Source organism: Talaromyces rugulosus, chromosome IV, assembly GCF_013368755.1.
Source record: "Talaromyces rugulosus chromosome IV, complete sequence".
In the NCBI taxonomy this organism is placed as follows: Eukaryota; Fungi; Ascomycota; class Eurotiomycetes; order Eurotiales; family Trichocomaceae; genus Talaromyces; species Talaromyces rugulosus.
Window position 1 is genome coordinate 3,946,935 of NC_049564.1, and position 27,771 is coordinate 3,974,705.

At 47.2% G+C, this 27,771-nt stretch overlaps 9 protein-coding genes across 9 annotated transcripts; 4 read left to right on the forward strand and 5 right to left on the reverse strand.

Annotated features, from left to right (window-relative positions):
• Positions 1–195: 195 nt before the first annotated feature.
• Positions 196–1,102, reverse strand: TRUGW13939_08077 (uncharacterized protein; the record flags this gene model as incomplete). The annotated part of the gene is made up of 2 exons (XM_035491213.1): positions 196–516; positions 746–1,102. The coding sequence occupies 2 exons, from the start codon at positions 1,100–1,102 to the stop codon at positions 196–198; spliced, it is 678 nt and encodes a 225-aa protein (XP_035347106.1).
• A 597-nt stretch (positions 1,103–1,699) lies between these two features.
• Positions 1,700–4,574, forward strand: TRUGW13939_08078 (uncharacterized protein; the record flags this gene model as incomplete). The annotated part of the gene is made up of 7 exons (XM_035491214.1): positions 1,700–1,728; positions 1,834–1,920; positions 1,976–2,102; positions 2,188–2,362; positions 2,428–3,024; positions 3,094–3,650; positions 3,711–4,574. 7 exons carry the CDS (start codon positions 1,700–1,702, stop codon positions 4,572–4,574), a joined length of 2,436 nt encoding a protein of 811 aa, XP_035347107.1.
• A 745-nt stretch (positions 4,575–5,319) lies between these two features.
• Positions 5,320–6,731, reverse strand: TRUGW13939_08079 (uncharacterized protein; the record flags this gene model as incomplete). Its single annotated transcript, XM_035491215.1, has 7 exons — positions 5,320–5,356; positions 5,412–5,525; positions 5,597–5,934; positions 5,997–6,338; positions 6,403–6,556; positions 6,609–6,624; positions 6,680–6,731. 7 exons carry the CDS (start codon positions 6,729–6,731, stop codon positions 5,320–5,322), a joined length of 1,053 nt encoding a protein of 350 aa, XP_035347108.1.
• A 323-nt stretch (positions 6,732–7,054) lies between these two features.
• On the forward strand, positions 7,055–7,724 carry TRUGW13939_08080 (uncharacterized protein; the record flags this gene model as incomplete). The annotated part of the gene is made up of 3 exons (XM_035491216.1): positions 7,055–7,375; positions 7,438–7,629; positions 7,695–7,724. The coding sequence occupies 3 exons, from the start codon at positions 7,055–7,057 to the stop codon at positions 7,722–7,724; spliced, it is 543 nt and encodes a 180-aa protein (XP_035347109.1).
• Positions 7,725–8,184: 460 nt separating this feature from the next.
• Positions 8,185–10,254, reverse strand: TRUGW13939_08081 (uncharacterized protein; the record flags this gene model as incomplete). Its single annotated transcript, XM_035491217.1, has 5 exons — positions 8,185–9,102; positions 9,156–9,524; positions 9,580–9,709; positions 9,800–9,969; positions 10,075–10,254. 5 exons carry the CDS (start codon positions 10,252–10,254, stop codon positions 8,185–8,187), a joined length of 1,767 nt encoding a protein of 588 aa, XP_035347110.1.
• A 1,719-nt stretch (positions 10,255–11,973) lies between these two features.
• TRUGW13939_08082 (uncharacterized protein) lies at positions 11,974–15,796 on the forward strand (the record flags this gene model as incomplete). Its single annotated transcript, XM_035491218.1, has 11 exons — positions 11,974–12,031; positions 12,115–12,606; positions 12,665–12,750; positions 12,807–12,921; positions 13,117–13,124; positions 13,399–13,641; positions 13,694–14,634; positions 14,693–14,824; positions 14,870–15,120; positions 15,176–15,560; positions 15,619–15,796. Coding segments are annotated over 11 exons (2,889 nt in total), but the record flags the coding sequence as incomplete, so codon positions are not given.
• A 67-nt stretch (positions 15,797–15,863) lies between these two features.
• On the reverse strand, positions 15,864–16,598 carry TRUGW13939_08083 (uncharacterized protein; the record flags this gene model as incomplete). The annotated part of the gene is made up of 1 exon (XM_035491219.1): positions 15,864–16,598. The coding sequence occupies one exon, from the start codon at positions 16,596–16,598 to the stop codon at positions 15,864–15,866; it is 735 nt and encodes a 244-aa protein (XP_035347112.1).
• Positions 16,599–17,060: 462 nt separating this feature from the next.
• On the reverse strand, positions 17,061–26,444 carry TRUGW13939_08084 (uncharacterized protein; the record flags this gene model as incomplete). Its single annotated transcript, XM_035491220.1, has 22 exons — positions 17,061–17,791; positions 17,861–18,208; positions 18,263–18,525; positions 18,582–18,765; positions 18,822–18,850; positions 19,461–19,627; positions 19,689–19,886; positions 19,952–20,116; positions 20,166–20,277; positions 20,335–20,611; positions 20,662–20,719; positions 20,777–20,845; positions 20,911–21,012; positions 21,068–21,232; positions 21,281–21,362; positions 21,444–21,457; positions 21,506–21,613; positions 24,060–24,512; positions 24,576–24,987; positions 25,037–25,474; positions 25,532–26,215; positions 26,317–26,444. 22 exons carry the CDS (start codon positions 26,442–26,444, stop codon positions 17,061–17,063), a joined length of 5,187 nt encoding a protein of 1,728 aa, XP_035347113.1.
• Positions 26,445–26,801: 357 nt separating this feature from the next.
• On the forward strand, positions 26,802–27,741 carry TRUGW13939_08085 (uncharacterized protein; the record flags this gene model as incomplete). The annotated part of the gene is made up of 3 exons (XM_035491221.1): positions 26,802–27,106; positions 27,171–27,539; positions 27,603–27,741. 3 exons carry the CDS (start codon positions 26,802–26,804, stop codon positions 27,739–27,741), a joined length of 813 nt encoding a protein of 270 aa, XP_035347114.1.
• Between the last annotated feature and the right edge of the window lie 30 nt (positions 27,742–27,771).

Sequence of the window (27,771 nt, forward strand, 5' to 3'; positions counted from 1 at the left end):
TTTATGCAGCTATTGGACGACGACGACATGATGTGGGAGGGTTTATTCAAAGTGCGCAGAGGTTAGCTTGTTATTTTATTTTTGTTACTTTATTGTTTATTGTCCATATAAGCCATTGAACTAGTTCGGTTTTTCTTCTTTAACCAATTTTTCTCCAGAACTGTATAGATCAATTGATATACGTATGGGCAACTCCTATCCCTGGTCCATCTTCCTGTGCGACTCCTCCTCCAACCTCCTCGTCACACTCGCCGGCACAAAATTCAACGCAGACATGGACGACGTCAAAGAGTCCATTTGCTGCTCTGTGTCACCTTCCTTTTTATTCTTCTCGACTGTATTCTGGCCAGAAACGTCAAGAGAAGAAGAGAGCGACGTCTTTCGGTTTCGAAGTCGACCTTCTAGCGGATACTGAGAAGTCGATATTAGGGAACGCCGTCGGGGCCCATTATTCGAAAGTCGAAGCAGGGATGTTTGTTTATCGACGCCGTCGTTGACGATGAAGAAATTGTAGTTCTACAAGTTTCCTAGAAAATTAGTAGTCTTTTTTTTAAAAAAATTATAAATCTACAGCGAAAGTCTTGCCCTGGGAAACATGTGCTTATCAATAAGATGCCTCCGGCGTTTCTGCGGAGTTGAGCATTTGCGGTCACATCCTTCTACGAAGCAGCTAAACTGAATTTTTTCATTAGCTTTTAACTTGGTTTTTTTTTTTTTTACAGCCAGGACAATATATGAAACTTACTGTCTTCTCACCTCGGTCTCGCCGAGCCAAGATGAGCGGATCGTGGTTTTCCTCGATATGGATGCCGAGAAAATGCAGCGTGGGAAAGTTCTTTGAACACTCCGAGCAGCGATTCACATGCATCTGGAGGTAATGTGTTTCGTACTCGTCGTAGGAGGCGAAATCAATGGTATCTCGATGTGGCGGGAGCGAGCAATGCATCGTCATGGTTCGCGCCTGGGGTTCTTCTGTTGAGGACGATGAGATCTTGGCCACGGGTGCCACAGATGAGCTTCTTCGTCCGGGGCCTTCCTGGTAAGTCAGGATTGGCACGCTCAGCTCAGAGTCGGCAGAGTCTCGTCTGGGACGTTTTGCCATGTTTGAGAGGAGATGCTACTAGTAATGCATGGATGCCGTGCGTGCGGCAAAAGGCCCCGCCGATCAGACTTGTTTTTTTTGTTGTACCCAATGCGAAAAAAAAAAGAGGAGCCAATTCAACCGTGTCCGAGAGGGTGAGTGTGTCTGCTAGAAGGTCATGGTAGAGAGAAGATAGAGGAAAGAGTTGAGGTTCAGCATTGAAATGATATGATGAATGATGAAAGCCACGCGAAGGACCGCGGGTCCGCCAATCAACAGCCGACCTGCGCCACAGGGGCCCCACTGCCGGCGCGCAAGCCACAGGGCGGCGGCCCGGCAAATCAGAGGAAGGAACCGAGACGAAGTGGAAGTGTTGCGGACTTGCGGTCGATGCTTGTCGCACTCCCATCGACCGGCGGGGCCTGCAAAACTGTTGTCGCAATTGACATCTCTTCTGGCCCTCGTTTTTGTTTCTTCTTTTTGTGCAATCCACTCGCTGTCACAGATGGATCGTTCACCCCAATCCTTGCGCCGCCAGGACCTACAGCCAGCCATCTGACGGCGAGGTGATCTGTGAGGTGTCGCAAAAGCGCGCTTTACCTTTAAGCACCTGTGAACATGGCGACAGCCTTCAAGAATTCCTGGCAGTATGTACTTTTGCTACTTTTTTGAGTCCTTGACAATTCTTATTTCTACCTTCCTGCTTGTTCGCCATGTGACGTGATGCGCTGTTCGCTGACACCGCTCAACAGGTCTGCAGACCAAGCCGAGAAGGAACTATTGAAAACACTTGCGGACAAGGAGCCGACTTTTGCAGAAATCACCCATTGCCTTAACGAGTCAGTCAATACTATCGGTTTTAGGAAGTCCATCAATCCTAACTGCCTGTCACAGGTTTCGCCAGGCTTGCCAAAACGCCATTTTCGTTGACTTTGATGCTGCCGCCTCGAAAAATGCGGAGCCCCGACTATGGGATGCTCATGTCAAAATAAATGCGCGCTTTCGCAAGATTTTGGCTCGAGTAAGTCTTGCTTGGACGTTGCTGGAAAAAAAATATATATATACAAACATAAAATGGGGTGTCATCTCTAACTCCCCCGCCTTAGTTTCGAGAAAGCACTGGCAAAAAGAAACCAGTCGAGCGGAGAAAGCTTGAAAAGCATTACCTTGAATTCATCAAGTCGAGCCAAAAATCTTACAGAGGCTATATTCAGCACCTATCGTCCCACTTTGGAGGTATTTCGGAGTTGGAGCAAGTCGCAAGGAAATTCAACTTTGAAAGTAATTTTTCCAAAACATTTCTCTTTCAATCTTCATTCTTGCTAATCGTGTCGGCCATTCACTAGATCTTTCGGTCGACTCTCCCGTCAAGCTAGATCCCGGTCTTCGCCAACGTATATTACTCTCCTGTCATGCAACTCTGATCCGTTTAGGTGACCTTTCGCGCTATCGCGAGACGGAAATTATCACGGGAAAAGCCCGTAATTGGGGGCCCGCAATCGGTTATTATGACCTCGCAGGTATCATTCATCCAGCTTCTGGAGCTTCGCACAACCAGTTAGCTGTTATCGCGTTGGCAGATGGCAACCATCTACGCGCGACTTATCATTTATATCGAGCGCTTTCTGCACAGGAGCCTCACCCAACATCAAAAGGCAATCTGGAAATTGAATTAAGGAAGATTCTAAGTGCCTGGGCCAAGAGAGAATTGATTCCCAAGGAGGATGCAGGTATTCCGGGCAAGGCGTTGACTCCGTGGTTTGTTTATCTTCACGCCCAGTGCTACAAGGGTCTCGATTTTGCCGAACATGACGAGCTTGAAAATGAAGTTCTCAGCCAATTGGCCGTGGATCTAAAGGAGAGATCCCTTGAGGGGACTCTTCAGAAATTTGTCCTGATAAATATCGCCGCGGAAGACTTTGCCAAGATTAGATCCAGTAACGGTAAGTGGTTTCAATCTCCGGGTTTCAAATTTCTGGTTTTATGGGCTATATACTGATAGCTTCATTCAGGCGAGTTAACTCACAACGCCGCACTTTTCTTCCAGAGGATCAATGTGAAAACCTTCTTCACGCTTCTTCAGATCCTATTGGGTGAACTGGAACGCTTTGCAACTGAAGATTCGGAGAGCAAAGAAGAATGCAGCACAGGCTCTGATAAAGTCACCGTTGTCGCGCGGCGAGTCTTGCCTGCTCTCCGAAACTACAGCTCGTGGTTACTTGCCAATTGCAGTTCACTTGCAGCTCAAATACAAGACAAGGACACGGTTCTCTCGGTGCAGATCAAAGAGTTCTGGAAAATATATGCAAATACATTATCTTTATTAGCGTCTACATTTGACGTGACAGCCCTACCTGAGGTGGAGTATCTTCTGGAGGAAGACGAAGAGGTTCTCGGCTTCAACCCGCTCATGAACGATGCAACCAGTCGTCGTTATCACCTCGAGTCTGCTGCAACAACAAAACCAAGGACGATCAATCCTGGTGTTGAAAGGAATCACCCCAACCTCGAAATGCTTTATCGAATCCGCGAGTTCGTTATTGACGGTTTAGACCTTGTCGTTGGTAATGTGAGTTTCGTGATATAAAGAATGCGTAGTAAGGTTACGGCCAGCTGACATCTAATGTAGCGAATTCCTATTGCACTAATTGACGAGAACGAACGGAAGATGTTCGTGTACAAAGAAGAAGGGCTCCCGTCTCAATTTTATTCAAGCCCGCAGGGTCACCAGCCTACAATGTCTGCAGCCAGCATTCAAAGAGAGGAAATAACTGGCGCTCCGGCAACTGAAAAAAGTACAACAGAGACTCGGAGCGCATTTGGCGGGTCGCAGTCGGCATCTGTATCAATGTCTGCAAACTTCAATCGTATAGCTGAAAGTGTTGAAAGACTGGTGGAGTCGGACACTTACGAAGCGCCTCCTGCTGTCTCGCGACTGCCAGAATTCCTGCAGTCATCCCAAGGTCTTCTCCCCAGATCAAGTGGCATCAGCCCGCAGCATACGATCCCTGAGAATCGACCAATCCAGACACACATGGCACCACCTGGTCTCGGATTGCGGCCCCAGTCATATTCTCCCTTTTTTACGGGTTCAAGCATCTGGAGCCCCGGGTTTCTCGAAGAAAACAACACCCAGCAACAACAGCCAAGCGCGAGTTATATTGCTCTCCGGAATGACCTTGCACAGAGACAACAGGATCTCCAAGACCAATCGTCCCAGCTTCCATCCAGCTGGAACATGTCCATTCCAAGCTCCCTGCCGAGCCGGAACAACCGGGCCAGCTACTACGATTTTCCGCATCAGCAGCAGCAGCAAGGCTTTGAATACCCTTCATCGCATAACTATGGATTTATTGCTTCCAGCAACAACAGTGTGCCACCGGGATTCACTCCGTTTTCCACGCCTAGCGAGCACAAGACGAGCCAGGAATCTGTTGCCGCACGCTTTGGTGCCATGGAGAACCATACTCCTCCTTGTGGACAAGCAGGTTGAGAACTATAACAAGCGATGTTTTTTTTTATTTATATTCCATCTGTGAATATGATGAAACATATACTACATACTATATATAGTATTGCCTTTGCCGTTAGCTTCACACATTGGCCTCATTATCTATGAGAACGTGCCGGCACAGCAGCGCCAATTTCATCCAGACCAGACGTTCGACGCTACCTCGCTCCCCCTTTTTTTTTATATTTTTAAAATTCAGGGGAACATCCGTTGTTGTTTCGAAAAATCGTCTACTGAAAGACGCGAGTCGGGATTTCTTATAACACGGTCGATCTGGTTCTTTGGGTCACACAGTCCGTCAGCATTCTTCTTGTTTGATATTTATCAAAGTAAAAGCTCTGTCAAGCAACCCTGAGCATGAATGACTCTTCCTCGTGATTAGTACAACATTTAAAAATAGTGAACATTCCTTACCAAACCAATATATTACTGAAAAACATACACCCTTTTTTAAACATTTCTTTCTTTCTTCCCAAGTCTATTTGAATTCGACCATCTAAATAATAACCGTCGATAACAAACAAAAAAGACCCAGCTGAAAATGCTAAAATTTCTTAAAATCCTTTTTTCGTTTTTTGTTTTCTTCTCTCAAGCGAGATAGATAAATGGGGGATGGGTATATAATGGGTTGAATCATTAAATCTGCGATGCGTTAAGGCGTCCGTCAGGTCATTAAAGCCTCTCTCGCTCTTTTTTTTTGGTTTTCCTCTTTCTCTACAGCTATACTCTACTTGCGGGCATAGGTCTGCTTGGGGAAGGGGTAACTAGATTAACAATGTTAGCAGGAGGATATAGATAGGTAAAAAAGAAAAGACATACGAAGGACCCAATTCTTGGATGCTGAGGCTGGCGAGCCATTGGCCAAGGTCGACGCTCTCGTCGAGGGTCTTGCCCTGCACGATACCGGCGGTGAAGCCTCCGGCGAATGCGTCACTGCAGAGATGTTGGTTAGTAATTGTTGTCTTTTCATACAAAAATCAAATAAAGGAAAAGGGGGAACGCACCCAGCACCGTTGGTATCGTTAATCTTCTCCTTGGCGATCTCATGGACAGGGTACTCCTTCACCTCCACCGAGCCATCGGCCTTGGCAACAGCAGTAACGGTAGGCAGAGTTCCCTGAGTGACAATGGCGACACGAGGACGTTGAGCGTTCTTCTTGGGCAAGGTAGCCAGCTTCTTGGCGATTTCGGTGATGTCGGTGATGCCCCAGCCGTGGTTTTCGGCGTAGGTGAGGGCTTCGGTTTCGTTTCCGATCAGGTAGTCGGTGTACGGGACCACGCTGTCGAGCTGGTCCTTGAAGAATTGGGGAATGAATGGGGCGGAGAGGGAGAAGATGAAGGTCTGTAAAAGCTGTCAGATCACGCCATGCAAGTGTTCAGACGATAGTGGAGAGGGAGAGCTACCTTGTTCTTGGAAACAGCCTCCTCGGCAAGCAACAAAATGGCAGGCACAGAGACCGTCAAGTGGTAGCCACCGACGTAGTAGACCTGAGCCTTTTCGACCAGAGACCACACATTGGGCTGCTGAAGGTGCTCGGGCTTGTATTCGTTGGCGGCAGCAAGGTGAGTAACCATGCTACGGTTGTGACCAGTGATGACAACACCACACTTGCCAGTGGGCTGGACATCGTCGACGCGGTATTCGGTGTACACACCGGCCTTTTTGCAGGCGTCGGTCAGGATGTCGGCGTACTTGTCTTTGCCGACGCAGCCAATGTAGACGACCGAGTTCTCGGGGAGGATGTACTAGAGACCATGTATTAGATATGTCGGTACAGAAAATTGCAAGTTAAAAAAAAATGCAGCGTACTTGAGCACCTCGTGCAGTGTTCTGGGCAGCACCGCCGGCAATCAACTTGGCGTCGCGGTTCTGCAGCAAGTCCTCGTACAGTCCCATGTGCTTGTCCTCGGCGAGGATGGCATCGTTAGCCTTGATGTCGTACTGCTTCAGCAAGTCATCGTCTCTGTGAAGTTCGTTAGTTTCCCGGGCAAGTTGTTGCGAAGAATATCTCATACCCAACGCCCTGAATGTCTAGTTGAGGTTAGCAGCAACACTTTTATAGATATATAACAATAGAAGAACACACCGAGAAGAGGGTTCTCCAAGCACAGGAGAGGGTATCCTTGAGCAGCAGCCATTTTTGCGACGAAATATAGACGGTATATTCAAATCAATTGAGTATATTTGAAGACAGGAGAGAAAGATTGCAGCGCGCTACGTTTTTCAAATCTGAGAGGCGCGGGGCGGCGGGGGGGAGCGAAATCCACGGCCGACGCAGTTTACCCGGTCTTCGGTGTCCGGGACTAGTCTGTCTTCGCCGTGCTTGCACCATCACCATATATCCCCGGCATCCTGTGATTATTATCGACCACCGAACGCAAAGCGACTCGCCCCGGTTAATCCACTATTGTCAAATCCGGTCTAACTGTTTTGTTTTCACTGCAGCCAGCCTAAAACAAAAATGTCGAACCATCCCGCTCTCGGCATCGCGGAGACGCTCCAAACCGCCTCCCTCAATCGTCATCCGTCGCCAGCACACGATATCAACCCAGCCACCGCAGCTTCAAGAAAGGAACCTTACGAAATTGCGCACTCGGAGGGAGATGAAACGGCCAGCATCCCTTCAGATATCGTAGACCCGAGCCATACGATTCGACCTATTCCGCGACGCGCGAATAATCTGCCTCCGCTTCCCGACCTGCGGTTTGAGCAGAGCTATCTGGCGAGCTTGAAAAATGCCGAGTCGTGGCGCGGGGTTGCTTGGATTACGCTGAGGGATCAGGTATGATTGTATTTTTCCTTTCTTATGGAAAGCTATTTGCTAATGCATCGCCGGTTTTGTAGGTTCTGTTCCCTCTGATTCAAGGCACACTCTGGACGTTGGCGCTCACCGGATGGCGATTCTGGAATCGCAATGCCCAGCTGCAGGGCACCAGTCTCGGGACAAGGATACGACGGTGGTGGTACGAAGTGAACAATTGGCCTGTTCCGCAGAATAAAAAGGCGGACAAGAGACTTGCTGGACGAGTCGCGGATGTGAGTGACCTTGCTCTTGGGGAGGAAGCAAATTGCAAAACAGATCCTTACTAACCTGGTGGTAGTTCTACACTTCTATATTCTCCAATGAATAATATAATATAATGGGTGCTTCGAAAGAATTTATCGTTGGATGCATTGTTCGGTGTTTTGGGGTGACTTGACTGCTTTTTATGCCGGGAGGCCTCAGTTAATGTACATTATTATTATTATCATCTCAAACAATTCACAGTTCACTGGTGTCAACTGGTAACTATATTAAATTGTGTAAATTAACTAAAGGGTGCTTTCCATGAATGAATGACAATAAGAAGTTTCAGTGATAACCCCGTCACTAGTCTGATATATAACCAGTCGAGTCATTATCCTCTATCAAGCTCATATTACTATTGCAGTCCCTCTCGCGCCATAAGAAGAAAACCGGAAAATCCCATAACATAACCGAACCCGTCGCTAAAATATCAATTCCTTGTTAACACACAGACCCATGGTGCTTTTATTATAATTTATGCTCAACACATATTGGCTAACAATAGTAAATAAGTAAAATGTTGTTTACTCGCCACCATTTTGAATCCGAGATGGTTCAAGTGGTGGCACAGAGTGTTCTTGCAGGTTCTTCGCCCCGACTTCCTCGGGTTTGTCGGTTTTGACCTGGTCCTCGACATTCGATATGTTTTCCTTTGCATCCTCGGGATGTGAAAACGCTGAATTGGACATGATAAAATCCAATCTACCCTTCTCTGGCAGCTGTTGCTTGGTGGTTTCTCGTTTCGGTTCAACTTCCATAGCCGAGTTGTCGACAGAATTTGTGGTGTCTGCAGCAACCGAGATGCTGGACGGATTAGGTTCGGGAGCAGGACCAGTATGTTGTTGCAAAGCTGGGCCCGGTTTCTCTTGAGACTTTCCGTAATGCAGGTGAACAACAAGACTATGCTGCTGACCGTCCTCAGCGTCTGAGGACTCGCCCTCACTAGCCTCCTCTTCTTCATCGTGTTCAAATTCATTCTCATTCTCATTCTCGTTCTCGTTCTGGGATTCATCATCCCCTTTCCAGCTGGAAGCAGCATCTGATTCGTCGCTCATACCATCAGCGTAATTATTTGCATGGCCATTTGCCTGGCCTCGAGTTCGAGGCTGGGCATCTTCGCCGTTATCTTCTTGGTCTTCTTCGGCATCGTCTCGCTGTCCACTTAGCATCGATTCTCCGTATACGCCTCCAGCGCGAGCCCGAACTTGTCGACCACTGGCTGTGAAAACCGGGCCTAATGGCTCGCCTGGTGTGGCGGGTCCCGAGACATTACGTCCTGACCGACGCGTAGTAGGTGCGTCGTCGGAGAAGATATCCTCGTCGTCTGAATAAGTGTATTTAAGCTTCTTGCCTCGAGTCCGGCCCTCGTAGAGAGAAAACCCAGGTTCTGGTCGGGTAAATGCAGCCTTTCGTGCCATCCGGTAATCGCGCCGTCTCCGTTTCTTGACAAGGTTAGCAACTAGCGCACCTACTTTGTAGAATGACAAGTACATACCTCTTCGCCGCCTTCAAATCTAGGAACCGCATTCAAAATCCTGTCACTGAGCTTTTTCGAATTCTGTGACTTCTCTTTTTGCAGTCTTTCTGCGACAGCTTTGACTTCCTCGATGGTACCAGCCACACTCCACCAGGTGTTGGTCTTTAATGCCGGGTTACTCTCTCTATAGAGGCGGAAATGGGTGTCATCCTGTCCCTCGACTAGCCAGTATCGTCGTTTGATCTCGTCCCTACCCCAAGGTTGTACTGACAATGGCTGGTTAAGGTCATCATCATGTCGTGCTTGTTTGTAGGACTCTTTGATTTTCGATTGGATCGCTTCGGAGGAGGATAATGACCAGAGGATAAGAGCTTTTAAAAACCGCAACTAGAAAAAACGTTAGAACTGGTGATTCACACAGGTTATGAGAAAAGGTACTAACCCGCTCTTCAGGCGTCATGGAAGCAAACGAGCCACCTCCATGCAAAGGATTCTTCCCTCCCCAAGCCCTGGGCCATTGCGAAGAATGCGTTTGAACCGCTTCCTCCAAAGCTCTCTGATAGTGTCCTTTTCTAGATATTCCCAATTCCCAGTCAGCTTCACATTGCGACAAAAAAAAAAAAAAAGCTTGGTGCTGCCGCGAGCGACAAGGACAGACATACTCCACTTCCTTCTTGCGATTCAGTACCAGACCAATTAAAGCACACAGTAGTCTTTCAATATGTTCGCCAGGCACTGTGTCCTGTACTCCTCGCTCAATATCTTGCGGGCCATAGTGTGGGAGCGATTTCGGCAAGGCATCGCTAAAGCGCGCGCGAAACATGACAATGAACTGCAAGAAGGCCACACGAGTCAGTAAAACGTGTCAAGACAGCATTAAAACGCGTCAAATGTAGTCTAATAAAGCAGAAATTGACGCAGAGCTTCAGCAACGTACAGCAACGTCAGGATTGTCGGCGAGCACGTATTCATGCGGAGGCGACGCAGGGCGCTTGGGCGGCGGCGTCTCCTTCTTGAAATAGTTGGTGATGGGTGCATCAGCTCCAAAAGCTAGAGACATTGACTCGTCGTCTGTCGGCGGCGCCGATGACAGGGACGAAGAGTCTGAAAGCGACATGGTTGTGTGTTGGCATGGGATTGTGTCAATGCACGTCTCCGAACCTGGGGTGAGAAGGAAGTCCGTCCGGGAGTGGAAGAATCACTACGGACGGCGGCTATCTATCACGCGCTCGGCATCTACGATATTCTATGACATAGCCTAACCGGAAGCGAGTACAGAGGTCTAGTGCCAACAAAGACAGCCATATTCACTTGCAACAGGTCCTCGCGCATCTCTTTCTTTACATATCCAGTATCAATATCGAGGAACGCGCCTATAGGAGGGGAACAATGCGAATGAAACGTGTCGTCGCGGTTAAAACACGCAAACTGTTGATGGACAGCGCGAATCGTCGAAGATTTGCATATAAAATGTTCATTGAAAGTATATAGATAATTCAGATCAGGGCGTGTTTGTCCTGTCCTCGTAGGCGACGCTATCTGACCAGTAGTTGAAGAATTTCGACGGGTTGCCAGCGCATAAAATCTTAGTAAGAAAATCTTTTCAGGGGAAGACGCTAGACCCGTCGGAACTTTTGATAGTTTTGAGCCCATGAGGATTCGAAAGAAACTGCAAGCCTTTGTTCACTAGAGGATGTGTCTCTAGGTAGGCGACCGAGTCCCTGTTGATGAAATTCAACTTCGTGCTGAAACGGCAATTTCAGTGTGCAGAAAGAGGGCGAAACGATCGGTCATAAAGCCCGAGCATCAATCAAGCGTTGACAGACGAGTTTTGTCTGCTATGGCTCGAGTCTCTTGTATGAGATCGGCAAAGACCGGCGAATTCAACCCAACTCAATGGTGTCGCTTGCCAGGTCGGCAATATTTGAACCAGCCCCAGCCATATTGGTAGGGGCATGCCAATTGGTAAAGCACTAAATCACAACGTTAGCACTATTCCGAGATTCAAAACGGCGGTGTATTGCAAATATCTGTTCGGGAGCCCCTCCACCGATTACCACCATTATCAATAACGCATTTCCCTCCCTCGGCTTGGTGTCTTGTACAATATTCTGTCAACAAGCCTGTGGAAATATTTCCGAATATCCACTGTTCCTAAATAGAAATTCCCGGATAGAAGCCTCGTTGTCGAAAGACTACTGAAGGAAAGGCAGTGATTCTCTATCAGATGTAGAAGTCTTGCTCAAGCGACTCAGTACAGCCAGTCACTGTTTCGGAGTTTGATCGTATTTGTATTCCACAAAATGTAAGACGATCATTCGTCGTATCGCGAGACGCGAACGCACGCACATGTACAAGGCTACTGGGTGTATTCGGGGTTGAGGGCGCACCTCACGCCGCGACACAATTACGTCGATAGTAAAACGATCTTGCAAAAGCGGCTGAAAACGCGATCCGCAGGCGACAGGGTCTTTCGATTATTCCGAAAGACTTGATACTCAAGAGTCAGACTCAAGACTCAGGACAGTCACTAGCAAACAAGGCAAATGAGGGCGCGTCGGCTTGGCTCAGCGAGCAGAGCGGGACGGCGCCAAGACCCTGCGAGGCTAGTCCCGTTTGGGCCCGGCTACCAGGCGCTATCACGGACTCGGCTAGCTTAGCGATTACCCTAAAGCCCACACAGCCTTTTGTCGAATTCTCGCACCATCCGATTGTCTGTTTGATTGAACCGACAAGTCCAACATCAAGTCGAGGTACGCTCACCTGCCACCATCCCTGTCGACAAATACTGTCTTGCGAATTAGACAGCATCGCTAACGTCTATTTGATTCTCTAGACAGACAATATGGGTCGCGTGATCCGTAACCAGAGGAAGGGCCGTGGCTCCATTTTCAGTGAGTGCAGTGGCCTGGGAATAATATCGCGAGGCTACAAACAAGCGAAAAACAAAGCATCGCCATACTAATCGCGTTTATAGCGGCCAACACCCGTCTTAACAAGGCCCCTGCCCAATTCCGCACTCTCGACTACTCCGAGCGACATGGATACGTCCGAGGTGTGGTGAAGGAGATCATCCACGACGCTGGACGTGGTGCGCCTTTGGCCAAGGTCTCTTTCCGCCATCCATACCGCTTCAAGAAGATCACCGAGACCTTCATCGCCAACGAGGGCATGTACACTGGTCAATTCATCTACGCTGGCAAGAACGCCGGTCTGACTGTGGGCAACGTCCTCCCTCTCGGCTCCGTCCCCGAAGGTACCGTCGTCAGCAACGTTGAGGAGAAGATTGGCGACCGTGGCGCTCTCGGCCGCACTTCTGGCAACTACGTTACCGTCATCGGCCACAACCCTGACGAGGGCAAGACCCGTGTCAAGCTCCCTTCTGGTTCCAAGAAGGTCGTGAGCAGCAAGTCTCGTGGCATGATTGGAATCGTTGCCGGTGGTGGTCGTACCGACAAGCCTTTGCTTAGTACGTGATATTCGATGATCTGTATCGGTGGAATATGTGTGCTAATTAATTTCTACAGAGGCTTCTCGCGCCAAGCACAAGTTTGCCGTCAAGCGCAACTCCTGGCCCAAGACTCGTGGTGTTGCCATGAACCCCGTCGATCACGTAAGTTTTCTCTGCAAACTTTTTGTTTTGGAGCCGCGTTCTGACATTTACTCTAGCCTCACGGTGGTGGTAACCACCAACATATTGGTAAAGCCTCTACCATCTCCCGTTACGCCGCCCAAGGTCAAAAAGCCGGTCTTATCGCTGCCCGCAGAACAGGTCTGTTGCGCGGTGCCCAGAACAAGGATTAACTTGTTTTTGGAAGTCGTTAGAACGGGGACTGGTTTTTTTTATGGGTTGCAAGAAAATTTATTTTACTACGAGAGCATTATGTACTTGGACGATTGTGGACAGCCACCCGCGCGTCCTTGTAGGAATCAAATTATGATGGCCAAAAGTTATTTTTTGAATTTTGTAATTGTATAGTCGGGACTGTAAGTGCTTGAGGCAATTCGCCTGTAGTGTGGGAAGAAAAAACACAACCAGCGGGTTACTGTGTAGGAAGAAAGAGCGTTCTATTCAATTGAAATAACCAAAGACTCTTTCCTATATACGATTACAAAAATAATCCATTCAGATGTAGGGAGCTTTTAAAATAGAACCGGGTGGCTATGATTGGCCACTTTGAGACGAGCCGAATATCCGGGACAGCTGATAAGCCGAGAGACATCGCCAATACCAGTATCAACTTCACGTTGCCAACGTCAGTGCCAGCGCCAATGCCAGCGCCAATGCCAGCGCCAATGCGAAGCTTCTATTTCTGACCACATCAAACCCCCCGCAGCTAGAGATGTGACAATGAGCAAGCGGGCCCTTGAGGAATCCGCGTCTGGCTCGCCGGAACCCGTCGCCGGCGGAAACATTTCAATCAACGAGCTTTTGGCAAACTCCGAAGACCCAGAGTTCCAGGGACCTGGGTCTAAAAAGCCTAGAAATTTCATTGCTTCAGTGGTATTTCCTCTTTTCTCGAATTGCTTTCGAATAGATTTGCTAACCCAACTAGGCTTGCGAAAACTGTCGTCTGAAAAAGACAAGATGCGATGAGTCACGGCCCAAATGCGGCTTGTGCAAAGCCCTAGGGCTCGACTGTGTATACAGTGAACGAAAGCTGTCTAAAAAGGACCAGTCGATTGGCATGATCATCAGCACGTTGCATCGCATTGAAACAAAGCTGGAAAATTTGCCATCTGCCATCTCCGCAGACGCCTTGCAAAACCACCACGTCTCTCAAACGGCGACAGAGAACGGGGGTGCCCTTGCGCATGCGAGAACTCGGTCGCAGACGGTCTCGCAAACTACCACGCCGGCTGCTGCGGCTGGCGGTACTGGTGCTGCTCTAGTTGACGTAGAGGCTCGAGGATCTACCGATAGCAGAGATCTTTCCATCTCTTTCAGTCAGCACGGAGTCGTCATCTGGCCCGGTGTCGGCCAATGTTTGCCCGAGAGGTTTTTCCTCTCGTACAACCAGCTAGGGAGGAACTATGTCCTGGATCTTGAAATGAATAGGCCGTTTCTTCCCCCCTGGGTGCACGGATTTCCTTCACATGATGGAGAGAGTTGGCTGGAAGGGCTGCCCGTTGCCTTGGCCAAGGGACTCTGCGAGGCCTTTTTTGCACTGTTCCATCCTTTTACTCCATTCATGGACAAACACTTTTTCTTCTCGTTCACGCTGGGGGTGGCCATGAAGGATGGGTTCGGCTTTACGATTGAAACGTGCTTGGTGCTGAATGTAATGGCATTGGGCTGTCTAGCAGTGCGTGCCTATGAAGAGGCAGACTTTCCATTGCCAGGCGCAGCCGGAGACCACTTCGAGATGCCGAGCTGGATGGACGTGACGGGGGAAGAGCCGTCTGGTCTGTGCTTTTTCAATGAGGCTCGAAAACGAATAGGCTTCCTTATAGAGAGGAACGATCTACCAAGCTGTCAATATTATCTTTTATCAGCGTGAGTTTGTTTCTTTTTGTTGAGATATTGCTCACAGGCGACTGCTAACAATGACCAGCATGTATTATACGCAAATCATCCGTCCCTTGGACTCTGGCGCAATGCTCAACCGAGCAGCGGCTTGTCTCAGTTTTATGCTAGCCAATCGCGATATCAATTATAATGAATGGGAAGGTGATATGAAATCGAGGTACGTTCGTTTTCTCTCTCTCCCTGGATGTTGCTGATTTGATAGGGTGTTTTGGAATACTGTCATGTATGAAACGATCCTCGTTCAAGAATTAGACCTCCCACCTAGTGGCCTTTCTCGACTAGAAGATTACGTCCCTATACCGAAATTTATTCCTTTCCAGCCCGTCGGGTTGTCGTCCAGTCTTGCTTCAGCACACGATCCGGACGACTCGTACTTTCATCAGTGCCATTTTCTGGCTCAGATAGCCAACCGGATCATTCTCACTCGCATCAGACATAGCTTGTATTTGTTTTGTGAGTTTTCTTTTCTCGTATGGAGTTGTTGAACGTGTCTAATGTTAATTCATAGCCGAGTCCGGAAGCCTTCCTAGCCCAGCAGTCACCGCCGAACTGCACAACCAGGTCGAGCAGTGGCGCACCAATTTACCTTCAGCTATCCAATTTTCCAATTCACACAACAGCGACGACCCCCCTATCATCCACGAGCCACGAACCCCATCTTCCCTGGCCGCCGCAATCGCCGATGCGATGCTGCAAGCGCGGTACAGGATATGCAAGTTCCACATCGGCCGGCCATATCTGTATAAAGCTCTGCGTGCGCCGACTTTACTTACCGAAGAGGATCTTGAGCAGATCCGCAGCGGGCTGAAGTATGCCATGGACTGGCCCATGGTCCGCGGCGTGTTTCAGCAGATGAAGAGCTGCATTCCGATCAAGTTTGCGTTTTGTTCACAGTAAGCTCAACCCTATTTATTCGATAGATTGAAAAACAAAAAACTGATGAGGGCATAGATTCTTCGGCCAGTTGTTGATCTTTTATTGTATTTCACATTCGTCGGATGCCAGGCTCCGAGCAACCCTCCCCGGGGGCTGGGAACGGTGGCATTCCGAAATGATAGACTTTTTGGCCTCGTGTGCTCCATTTAGCCCAGCGATTGCACAGGACCTAGAATTAGTGCGGTTGTTATAGTACCTATACCATACATAGATATTGTTTGTTATGCTGTCATGTTCTCATATTGTTCAAATGTTACATATTATAATACATTACTCAAAGACATATCTATACAAGTCTCATTCTCCCTCATTATCCGGTCAAACTCATCCCAGTCGATCAAATCATCCAACGTCAACGCAGGATCAGAAACTTCGAACTGAGCTGTCAACCCTGCAAAATCACAACCCATCTCAACCACTTCTTCTTCTCCCTCCATCCCTATCGTCTTCCCAGCAGCTGTAACAGTAGTAGCTTGCCCTGTTGCAGCATCCCTAATATTACTAGCATACTGCCCCGGTGTCACACCGGCCACTTTCTTAAACACACGATGAAAATGACTCGCCGTCAACCCAGCCTCCCGCGCCAACTCGCGCAGCACCGGGGGATTCCGACCCGCTGTAATCGCCGACGAAATAGTCTCGCACGTTTTAGCAATCGTCGCGCTATGCGGGCCTTTTATTATCATTGACTCCGGCTCTTGTCCTCCTTCTTTGGTTGCGGCCGCACGGTAATGTTCATCAGGTTTACACCGTTTGCACGCGCGATACCCCGCCGTTGATGCTGTGGCGGGGGAGTCGTAGAATTCGATGTTTGCTCGGCGCGCCAGACGTGCTGGACATCCAGGGCGGCAGTAGATGCGTGTTGAGCGAACGGCGTAGATGAAGCTGTTTTCGGTGGCGTCGCGATATACGAGAGCTTTCCAGCGGGCGGCTGCAGTGGTGGCGGCGGCGTGTGTATTTTTTGGTGTTGGAGGGAGGGGGAGGGCGGAAATCATTATGCTTAATTTATTTGGGTAATGTTGGTGGCTTTTTGACTCTGTTATCGTGATTGAAGTATGTATGATTGAAAAATCATGTCTAGATGTAGTCGAGATATAAATGTAGGCAGTCGGCGCTAGTGGGCGGAGCAGTGCTCTGATTGGCCATATTGAGAGCAGTCGATAATCTATACTACTTACGCCACTTTCTTGTATTCATTGATGGAATTATTTTATTCGGGGCTTAATTTGAAGTGGCTACGTACCTTCTCGGTGTTAATATTCTATTATGCGTAGTAAATTGTATATGTAGTCGTGATTTATATGTAGATACCAATCGACGTTTTACTAGACAACATTTGAAGCTTGCGATTCATACATGTAAATTGCCTGAAATTAAAAAAAATTCATCACAGTCAGAATTGCTTTAATCTAGTTATCGTTCATTAGTTATTCAATTGATACAGTTGACATCCGCAATTATAGCATGTACCGGAATCCCCTATGCAACTGACGAGCCGCAGCAATATCAACGCCCTCTGCATCAGCAGTCTTCTGCAACCTGCGCAGCTCCTTTTCGGTCAACTGCACATCCTCATTCTCCAATCGCTCCTGGCGTTTGTTGAGCTTGTTTAATGTGAAATACATAAAAACAGCCGAGAGACCCCCCAGCGCTTGGACAGCAATACAGATCCCAAGCGCAACACGGTAATAAGGTTTCTCAGAGTCGTAGTAAGTATAAGGAGTCCAAATGCTGGCCGAATTACCAAGAGAGTTAATAAAGGCGTAGGCGGCAGCACGCTTGGCTGGAGGTCGTGGCAAAGAGCTGGCGATCCAGGAATACAGCGTGCCGTTTTGAGCAAATGTAAAATTCATCAGAAACAAGGAAAGATACCGTGGCCCAAACGAGTCGGTCGTCATGAAAATGATAAATCCGATAATGGTGATCGGAATCGGGTAGAAAAAGAACCAGAACCGCATACCGAGTCTATCTGAAATCCAGCTGTGTGCAAGACTGTAAAAGACCATAAAGACATATGGTGGTGCTACCAACAACAGCGAGATTGTGTTACTGTAACCTAAGGTGCTGGTCAGAGTAGGGAAGAAATACTGAAAGCTTCCGCCAGCAGCGATGCAAAAGTATGCGAGAGCCAGGGCGTATGTCTTGACATCGGTCACGGCCATCTTGAGACCCTTGAGTTGGCTTGCACCTAGTATCAAAAAGTTAGTTATAGCCATATTAAACTTTGTTTTTTTTTAAAAAAAAAATTGGTACATACTGCCCTCTTCATCGACATCGGTCTCGGCCGCATCGATTGCAAGTCGTCGTATTGCGACCTCCTTCATCTCTAGCGAAAGAACTCGCCATGTTTCAGGAAAATCGGGCAGAAGAATGGCAATAGCAATGCCGATCACACAGGTGATAGACCCCTCGATAACATAGAGCCATCGCCATGCAGACATTCCACGTTTGCCATCGAGTCCGCTCAGAATTCCGGCAGCAATCAAGTTTCCAAAGGCACCACTGAGCAGCGAACCTGAGTAGAAAACACTCATACGAAAAGCTAGTTCTTTTTTGGTGTACCACTTGGATAGATAGAACAAGACGCCGGCGAAGAATGGAGCCTCTATATTTGAACCAAATTATTATCAGTGGTAATAAACGGATATAACTAACGTACCGACGAGCCCCAACAGGAATCGACACGCAACCATGCCTCCATAGCTTTGGACCTGGCTGGTGCATGCAGACACAAGTCCCCACGCACAGACAAAAAAGCTTATATAGAGCGATGGCCGACCCATATAATTGAGCAGGAGATTGGACGGGACTTGCATAAGAATGTAGGCGATGAATAGAATAGAAAGCCCAGTCTGATATTGCTGATTAGTGAGGGAAAGCTCCTGAATAAGGCCCTGGAGTTTTGCAGCGGCATAGTTGTTTCTAGGAAAAGACAACATGAGTGATAGGCTTATAATCACGGAACAAGTTGAAATTACCGATCAATATAGTTCATTAGGTAGACCAGAATGATCAATGGCATGATGAGAGCATCGATGCGCCGCGTCAGTTTTTTCTCGAGCACCTTTTCCCCGGCAGTCAACTGACCCAGATGCACGAACTCTTCGTGTTTTGCTGCAGTTTTCTCCATAATAGTGTTTGTATTTGCAAGAGAATTGCCTTCTATGGTGATAAAATATTAAAACGAAATAGTAGTTGTGAAGACAAAGTTATAATACCGGTATCATTGCTACCTGTCCTCGACTTGCTTTTTATCTCAGGAATAGAACCTGGTCATTCCCTAACCCCATAGTCCATTGTCATAGCTCATTGTTTCCCCGCATTTTCACTAGAATTCGTAGCGGAGAAAAATGGCAGGGACCAGGATCAGGAGCATTTCCGACTGACATCTCCGTGTCTCCCACGGAACCACCCCTATATTTGATTTAATGGCGGACAACCGCATCTATCGATACTCCGACTGGTCAACTACTGGGCCCGAACCCCGCTCACGCTGTATTGTTGACATGAAAAGCCTTTCTGTCTATTCATGTGGTGCTTTTCCGTGTGTAGACCTTTTCCGTATACACGGAACTACGAAGACGCTACGCGTATAGTCTCATATAATACCCACGGGTCGATCCCTTCCTTTTCATGATTACAGATCCTGCTGGGGCTTGTGGTAACGATCAGCACCCCAAGCTGAAATGACTTGCTCCTTCTGACCTCTATGTCACGCGAGATCTAGTCAGTGCAGAAATACTAAGGAAAGGGCAACATTATTTTAACCACCCCCTTTAAAATAAGAGTTGAAAGGTTTTGGAGAGAGGAATATAGATTTTATACTATCTTGGTCCTGCATTCTGCCTCTCACTCACTATTCCAAATGTTGAGAACCAACATTTTTCCCTTTCTCTAGGACATGGTTCAATGTCACATCTCGACCTTCTTTGATTCCACGTCGCATCTCGTTAGCTTTCTTCACGGGGTTTTGCGCTTGGTCCATGAAACAAAGATCAATTGACTCGAGGCTGAGCCCAGCAGTCTGATCGAAGGATGTCAGTCTTTAAACTTCAATGCTCTCTATACTTTAAAACTTGGCTTACCTCTGGGACAAAAAAGTATATAAACGGAATGAAAGCGAGATTAAAACAAGCGAATATAAGATACACTCGCCATCCAATGTTATCAATTGCGACGGGGACAATCTCCACAACAACGAAAGTAGAAAGCCATAAACAGGCCGTCGCAAGACCTTCACCTTTGGCTCTATGGGCGAGAGGTAAGATCTCCGGAGCATAGACCTTGAATAGGGATTCAACGTTAGTTGGGGGGATCAATTGGATAAGATTGAATAATGCGAACTGACCCATATTGGACCCATAAATCCCCAGGCATAGAATGCTTCGTAAAGAAAAAGCATAATGGCTGCAACTATTCCAGCAGTCTGGGTGTTGACTGCAATCATTGCTGCCATTACAGCCATCACAATCGTCATGCCGAGCGCTGTGACCATAAATGACAACCGGCGGCCCTGGGATGAGACTTAGTAACGTACCAGCTGAAGGGGGGGAAAGACTTACCCATTTCTCGATCGAATACCAGGTCCCTACACTAGCACACATGCGAAAGACTTGTAAGACACCCGCAAGTAGAAGAGCCTTTTTGTATGAAAGCCCGATTGAGTTTTTAAAACTGGTAAAGTACCACGATAGTTAGTGTACGTCTTTTGGTAAACGACGGCATACTCACATGAATGTCGTATAGTAGCTGACTGGCGTACTGCCACTCCATGCTTGACAAGCATTTAGAATGCAAGAAACTACCACTCTTCGTCGTGATCCTACGTTGTCGCCCTTGAAAAGATCTGTCCAGCCCGCTTGATTGTGTTCGATGGCTATTGCGTCCGTAATATCAGTGACGGTCTTGTTCATGGCATCTTCATCAAGCTGGCCGTGGTGAGTATGCAAGCGAGTTAGGACATCGATCGCTTCCTCTCTATATTCGTTTTGAAGCAGCCATCGTGGAGCTGGACAGACATTAGTTATTTGTATCTGGCTAGTCGCCGGAGAAACTTACATTCAGGCATCACGAACAGAAGCGCGCTCAGTAAGAGGGCCAATGCAGCTTGCAATGCCTGTTTAGACATGATTGTTAATTTGTGTGGAAAAAAACATCTGCAAAGAGGTCATACCAGCGGAAGACGCCAGGCATAGCTGCTCGCGCGATCAGCAATTCCGTACTCCAACCATAATGCTATCAACTGTAAGACACCAATGAATCAGCAACAGTTCGAAGTATTTCGAGTATTTTCTTTTAGATACGCACATCTCCAAGAATAAGAAACGTCAGGGCAGAAGCCACCAAGCGACCTCTCATATGACTTGGGCTTATCTCTGTTTGCCACATGATGATATTGGACACTACGAGCTGATATTCAGTTAGTCTCCTGTTCAGACGGATTGGGGAGTTTGACAAAACATACCCCCAAGCCAATGCCTGCGACTATGCGTCCAACAAGCAGCTGAGGAATCCCATAGCTTGCAGCCTGTAAGACAGCGCCGATAGTCACACCGAATGAGCCAAAATGCGCAATAGTTTTTCGACCGAGTCTCCCATTAATTAATGCTGAGATGAGACATCCTAAAAACTACACGTACGATTAATTAAGCGCATCTCTCTGGACAATAACACTTACAGCCCCAACCACGAATAGTGATGTAACAGTTCCTTCCATTGCAGAGTTCAGATGAAACTGAGACTCAAAAGTTGGCGCCGTCCTAAGAAGAAAGTTTTTTAGTCAAAAGGCAGTTTCAATTTAAATGGATATTGATATCTCCATACAAAAGCCCTCCAATTACACCATCATCGTAGCCTATGTTCAAATTTCTAGTTAGAAAAGGCAGCCGTAGGGTTTCGCAACGTGAATAATACCAAATACGATAAATCCCATCCCGGCAGTGATGGTTACACCAGTTAAAAGGCCATTGCCTTTCAAATTGAGGTATGCCATGATTACATACGTATAGCACTATGTAGTGAAAATATCCCAAATAGAATGGAAAAGGCAATTGCAGTCGAAATATGGAGCTATCACTTGATAGCTGGGGTCTTGGGGTTTGCCATTATATGCCAAGACGTGAGAAAACCAGTAACTTACGTAGCACTAGGCTACTCAACTAATCTTGAAGTTTCCGTGTGAGAGGCGGATATGTTTCCATTAGTGAGTGAATGGGCGATGCAAGAGCTCTCCACATTTCCCCCACAATTCCCCGGAAAAGAAGATTATTAGGACATCAACTAGTCTTGAGAGCTCCCGGAGAACACTCCGATTATTTAACTTTCTATATAGCCAATTTCTCTACGTTTATTTAAGCGCCTATTTTCTACGACTTTCTACGCATGAGCGCTCACCGAAGTTTTATACTCGACGCTTTCATTATTGCCGTGGTTCTCAAACTTAGGATGTAGCCGCCATAGATTCTCAATAGCGAGGTATCCCATGACGAAAATCGAGATTCAAATCATTTCTTGTGAGACATTACCAACGAAAAGAAGAGCCTTGGCGGTTGCTAACGCATGACCGGCGGATATAAATGTTATTGATCTGATACAATAGATAAGTCGAATAGGGTCGGCCTATCGAGATTCCCGGATCAATCAGCCAACATGGCCACGGTGAAAATTCTGATCAGGAAGTAATAAGCGAAATTAGAAAATTGTGTGGGAACTGCATATAAATAGAAAATTAGGGGGGAATAGCAGAAGAGACCTTTTGACACCTCTACGGAATTGGCACCCTTAAGAAGGCTCCATATAATTTCAAAGCTTGGTCCGCAAAGTGGGACACGGCACTAGTACTTTGCCCCACCAAAGTCTTAGTTAACTTTTGCCATTTTATATCAATGATTCTGACAGTTGCACTTGTTTCTTTTTTCTAAATTTCACACTTTTTCACTTTTTTCATACCACTTGACATAGGTCCTTCGGTATGGCCACAAGTGAGAACCATCTGGTAATAAAAGATTCTCTTGAACGGCGCCGTCACCATGAGCCAACATGTTATCTCGCCAAGCATCGGGATACCATCTACAAGGATATTCCTATCAATCACTTGATTCCTCTAGCGTTTCATGTAAAGGTGACTCACCTGAAGACAGCCGATCTTCAACTGCTGATCACACTTGTCTGCAAAAAATACGACAACTCTAACCTGCTTTCTGATTGGCACAAATATTGCAAGGCTTTAGACCCCGAAAAACGAATAATAGCTACACTTGGTATGTTAGCCTTTTTTTTGTTATTAATACTATGCTCATTTTATGAAGAAGGGGCACTATTTTTTGCAGCAGTATCTTTACCCCCATCGGAAGACCGAGAATCATGGAAGTCGACATGTCTCAGTGGTTTCTATTTATTGAAGCATGGCAATGATGCGAGATCCAAATCCCCAGACGACCAGTCGGCCCATGGTCCTGTATCGCAAACGCAAATTAAGCCTACACCCGCTCAACAAGAAGCGAACGGAATTTTTCCCCATGGTTATCCTGTACCACCTCCCTCAAAGCATGCTTCTACAGAGAGCCCATGAGCAGACCAGTAACATGTTGATTTTTTTTCAACATCCAAAATCTTGCCGTCTAATCCAGTGGCAACTGTGGGACCTAATGCGATGAAAATAGTTTTCACGGACTCGATTCATACCAAACGAGCTTAGGCCATTTTATCTCGTTGCAGAGTACCATTAGGTTAGGAATTGACTCATCGTCACAATGATTCTATTCTATTACTAGATTTACAAATTGGGAGAAGTTATTAACTTAAAATTATTCACAATAAACATAAGACTTTAAGGAAGCATGAAAACCGACTTTTATAAGATAATAAAGCGCACTGATTCGATTGACTTTTACCAGAATGGGATTAGCTTATGAAGTGGATCCGACAATATAGATCACCATATTTCACAAACACATTCAGCCAATATTCTCCAAGGATTCTGAAGAATTTGGTGACGTTATGCCGTTTTATTGGGACAGGCAGGTGGAGAATTTCGCTGCCGGCAAACTATCAGACAAGAAAAATTACGGCATTCAGCCTCAACAAGCTTTTTGAGGACAGCTCTCTCGTATAATGTGAGTTTCCGTCTTGTCATTTTTGGCTAACTTTAGCACCGTTTGAAGTGTCATTTTATGAGCCATCTTATTAGCATCCCTGCTGCTAACTCTCATGATCAATATCATTTCTATCTCAGTCTATATTACCAGGGATGGTCGGTCTATAGTCATAAAACAACAACTCACCGGCCCAAAGCCGCGGTTTTTAACCCAGTTTCACTCCATACTTTGTGTGCATCGTGTGGACCTCATACCGTAAAAAATTATGTAGTATTTACAGTCTTGTATTACTCAAAGCTAAATCGCAAGCGGATCATAATTCGTAAACACGCCCATAGTATTACCCAGCCCCGAAGATACCATAGATGTGAACTGATCCCAGTCCGAATAATCAGAAAACGAAAAGCCCGGAATAGTATTATTGCCATTGAAGTCAACAATATCCGGTTCTCCTCTTAGGTCAGTAGTATAATCAGTAGGGTTTTCTCGGGGTTCGCCCATTGGAATTCCACTACTACTAGCCGTGGGGTGGAGCCAGTTACCATTAGTCGTACTAGTATCTTGTGACTGAGTATTCACCATTTCTCCCAGGTTCGTTGGTTTTGTTTGGCGAAGAGCTTCGACTCGTAGCTCCTCCAGGACGAGGCAATACCGTTCCGAGAGCGACCCCTTTTCAGCAATTGCAGAGATATGGGACTGGCATCGAGTGGCGGCAGAGAGATAACTACTATAAACTTCTGATGGAGAAGCACACTCCTGTATTACGTAGATGTACAGCATGATGGTAGCGTTGAAACCAAAGTACGTGGTGATCTGCAGCAGATCAGTCAGTAAAAAGACCAAGAAAAAATCACACAAGATCTAATTGAAACAAACCCAGAACGCGCGGAAAAATTGACGGCTTTCAGTGATTTCGTTGATTGTATTCACCGTATTCATCGCGGCATCTAGACACTCTTTCAGCGTGTCCTCGGTCCGGGCGTCGTCTTCATACCGGACGTCCCCCTTATTCCGTTGTGAAAGGCGTGCGAGACTGCCCAATACAAAGGGCCGATGGGAGAGAATAACGGCATGCCAGTAGGTCAGATTGAGCACATTTCGTTGTCGCTGAAAGAGTGGAATCAGAAAGGATGTGCTGAATTTGTCGACATCCAAGAACCGAGTCAACTCTGCGCGCCAGTTTCTCAGGTCTTGTAAGATCTCCTCCACAGCAGCTTTCCGACGGGTGGCAGATATTGGCTTGATGGAGTAGAGATTGGTTAGAATTTTACCAATCACTTGTGCGAGTCTGTTCTGTCAGTTAGAGGAACTAGTAAGGAGAAACTGGGCTATCTCACTTCATATGTGAAAGTGCAGCAAGCATGGTTGACGGGCCCCTGCTTGAAACCACTGGCAGGTTCATATCATTGGTCATTAAATCCTCATCCTCGATACAAGCCGGAAGCTCCGTGTCAATATCGTCGTCATGAAAAGTCCGCGGCCTACCCAAAGCAGCGCTGAGGTATGCGTCGAGCGTGTAGGCGCACCAAAAGGTTCGACGGCGGCACTCGGCCTCAACAACATTTAACTTGTTCGTTAAATTAGGGGATATGTTTCTATTAAGGCCGATAGCGAGTGCCAGATGTGAGACTGTTCCAAACAGGCTCCAGCAATGGTTGATCCGGGATTGGGTGAGCAGGTAATAGCACTGCGTCAATCGTGCTTGAACACTGGTTAAGCGTATTGAGCCCTTTTCCTTTGTGAGCTGATGGTCTGCTGCCAGGAAGTATCGTGTGCTGTATAGTTACTTTATATTAGCATGCCTTTATTCGTTTCCGAGGTTTATGGCTGACCTTAAGTCCGGTGGCCCCGGCCTGTCATCCTCCGGCATATAAACCCTCGCGTGGGCAAAGACCATGAAGAGCAAAGCAACCTTGGCTGGAGCCTTTTGCACGTCACGCATTGTGCCAAGAGTGTCATAAAACTCATTGAACCATTCCTGTATAGTAGGACGGTGCAGGAAGCGGTATGTAGGCATCGCAAAATCAAAGTACCGATCTATCAGACGCTGGGCATCCGGCCTGGGAAGCATCATACAGAACGACGGGTCAAATTCGGCAAGCTGTAGAGGCGCGTCACCAAATGTAAAGATGCTGCTAGCTGGGGAGAATGATATGGCTTGGTGCAGGCGTTTTTGGATGCGGTGAAGAAAGGACACTCCGGATGCAGGTCCAATATAGTGTCCCTGCAAGTCAGTCTGAGAAGGTTCTGGTGAGTTGTGCGACGATGCCTCTGCATATATGGCGGCAGAAGGCGCCACCACGTCAGGCAATGAATCATGTTGGTTTTGCAAATCGGTGGTATTATTTCGTTCGGTCCTGGAGAGCAGCTGCTGTTCTGATACCAAGCTATTTCTAGTTGCATCCTCAACTAGTGCTAGATTGCTTCCATTATCATCACCAGGAACTGAAACTGAAAGAACAGAAGGAACCCTTCCTCTTGAATAGGCCGAAGTAAATGTGCAATTCGCCTTGGCCCTGAGGCAAAAATCGCACGGCTGTGCGCTATTACATCTTATCTTTCTCCTAGAAATTGTTACTCTCAGAGGATAAACCTATGAATCAAAAAAAGCCCTCACCTTTTGCACCTATCGCATGCCCTTGTGACCTTGACCCTCTCCTTGTTTCGACTCCGCTTTCTTCGTATCTGTGACCGATTACTATTCTCCACAGATGACGGAAGTGATATTGATTGACCGGAAGCCATATTATTGACGCGTTATAGAACAATATTAGAACGGAAATGCAAGGATGGGGAACGGAAGCTCTAGACTGTCTGACAAGCGCGGTCTTCTTTCCGGTTTTCTTCCCGGGGTCTATGGTCTAGACATGTTAGGGCCAACGGATTATTTTCCGTGTCCACAGAGAGTATTCTTAGACATAGGCCAGTAATATACCTTTGTAAAAAAGAGCTCTATCCTTGGTGTATGAGGAGCTCCATAGCATAGTGGGGTGTTCATTTAGTATATCAATCTTGACTTTTTTTTTTTTTTCACCACCCTCATAACTGGTGCTTCAATTGAGACATCCAACCTGAATAACTAAAACCACCAAATCCAATACCATGGCAGCAGCAGTGTCCCAACGCCTCGCCGGCAAAACAGTCCTCATCACCGGTGCCTCATCCGGCATCGGACGGTCTTCAGCCTTTGAATTCGCACGCACATCTCCACAGAATCTCAAACTGATTCTGACCGCGCGCCGCATTGACAGCCTCAACCAGATCGCCGCCGACATTGTCAAGGAAGTTGGTTCTGGGGTCAAAGTGTTGCCCGTTCAGCTCGATGTTAGCAATGCCGACGAGGTGCGGGCGTTTGTGGGTAAATTGCCTGCAGAATTCAAAGAGGTTGATGTGCTAGTGAATAATGCGTACGTATTTTCCCCCCCCTTTTTATACACACTGGCGCAATTGCTAAGTAACTTACCTGTGTAGTGGCCTAGTCCGAGGCGTCGCCAAAGCCCCCGAAATCCTCGAAGAAGACATGGACATCATGTTCAAAACCAACGTAACAGGGCTAATCAACATGACCCAAGCAATTTTACCCATCATGCTAAAACGCAACAACGGCGCTGGAGCCGGCGACATCATCAACATCGGATCCATCGCAGGCCGCGAGCCATATATTGGCGGCGGAATTTACTGTGCGACCAAGGCTGCCGTCCGATCTTTTACGGAAAGTCTGCGCAAAGAGCTGATTTCGAAGCGTGTCCGTGTTATTAGCATTGATCCGGGTCAGGTTGAGACGGAGTTTTCGGTTGTGCGGTTCTATGGGGATAAAAGCAAAGCCGATGCTGTTTACGCGTGAGTTAAAATAATATACTATGCTCTTCTTTTTTTTTTTGGAGGCTTATGATTCTGTCTTAGGGGCTGTGAGCCATTGACACCAGAAGATATTGCCGAGACGATTGTGTTTGTTGCTGGACGAAGGGAGAATGTAGTCATCGCCGACACGCTGCTCTTCCCAAATCACCAGGCTAGTGCTACTATCATGCATCGGAAATAGATGAAAGTACTTTTGATCAAGCAGACTTGA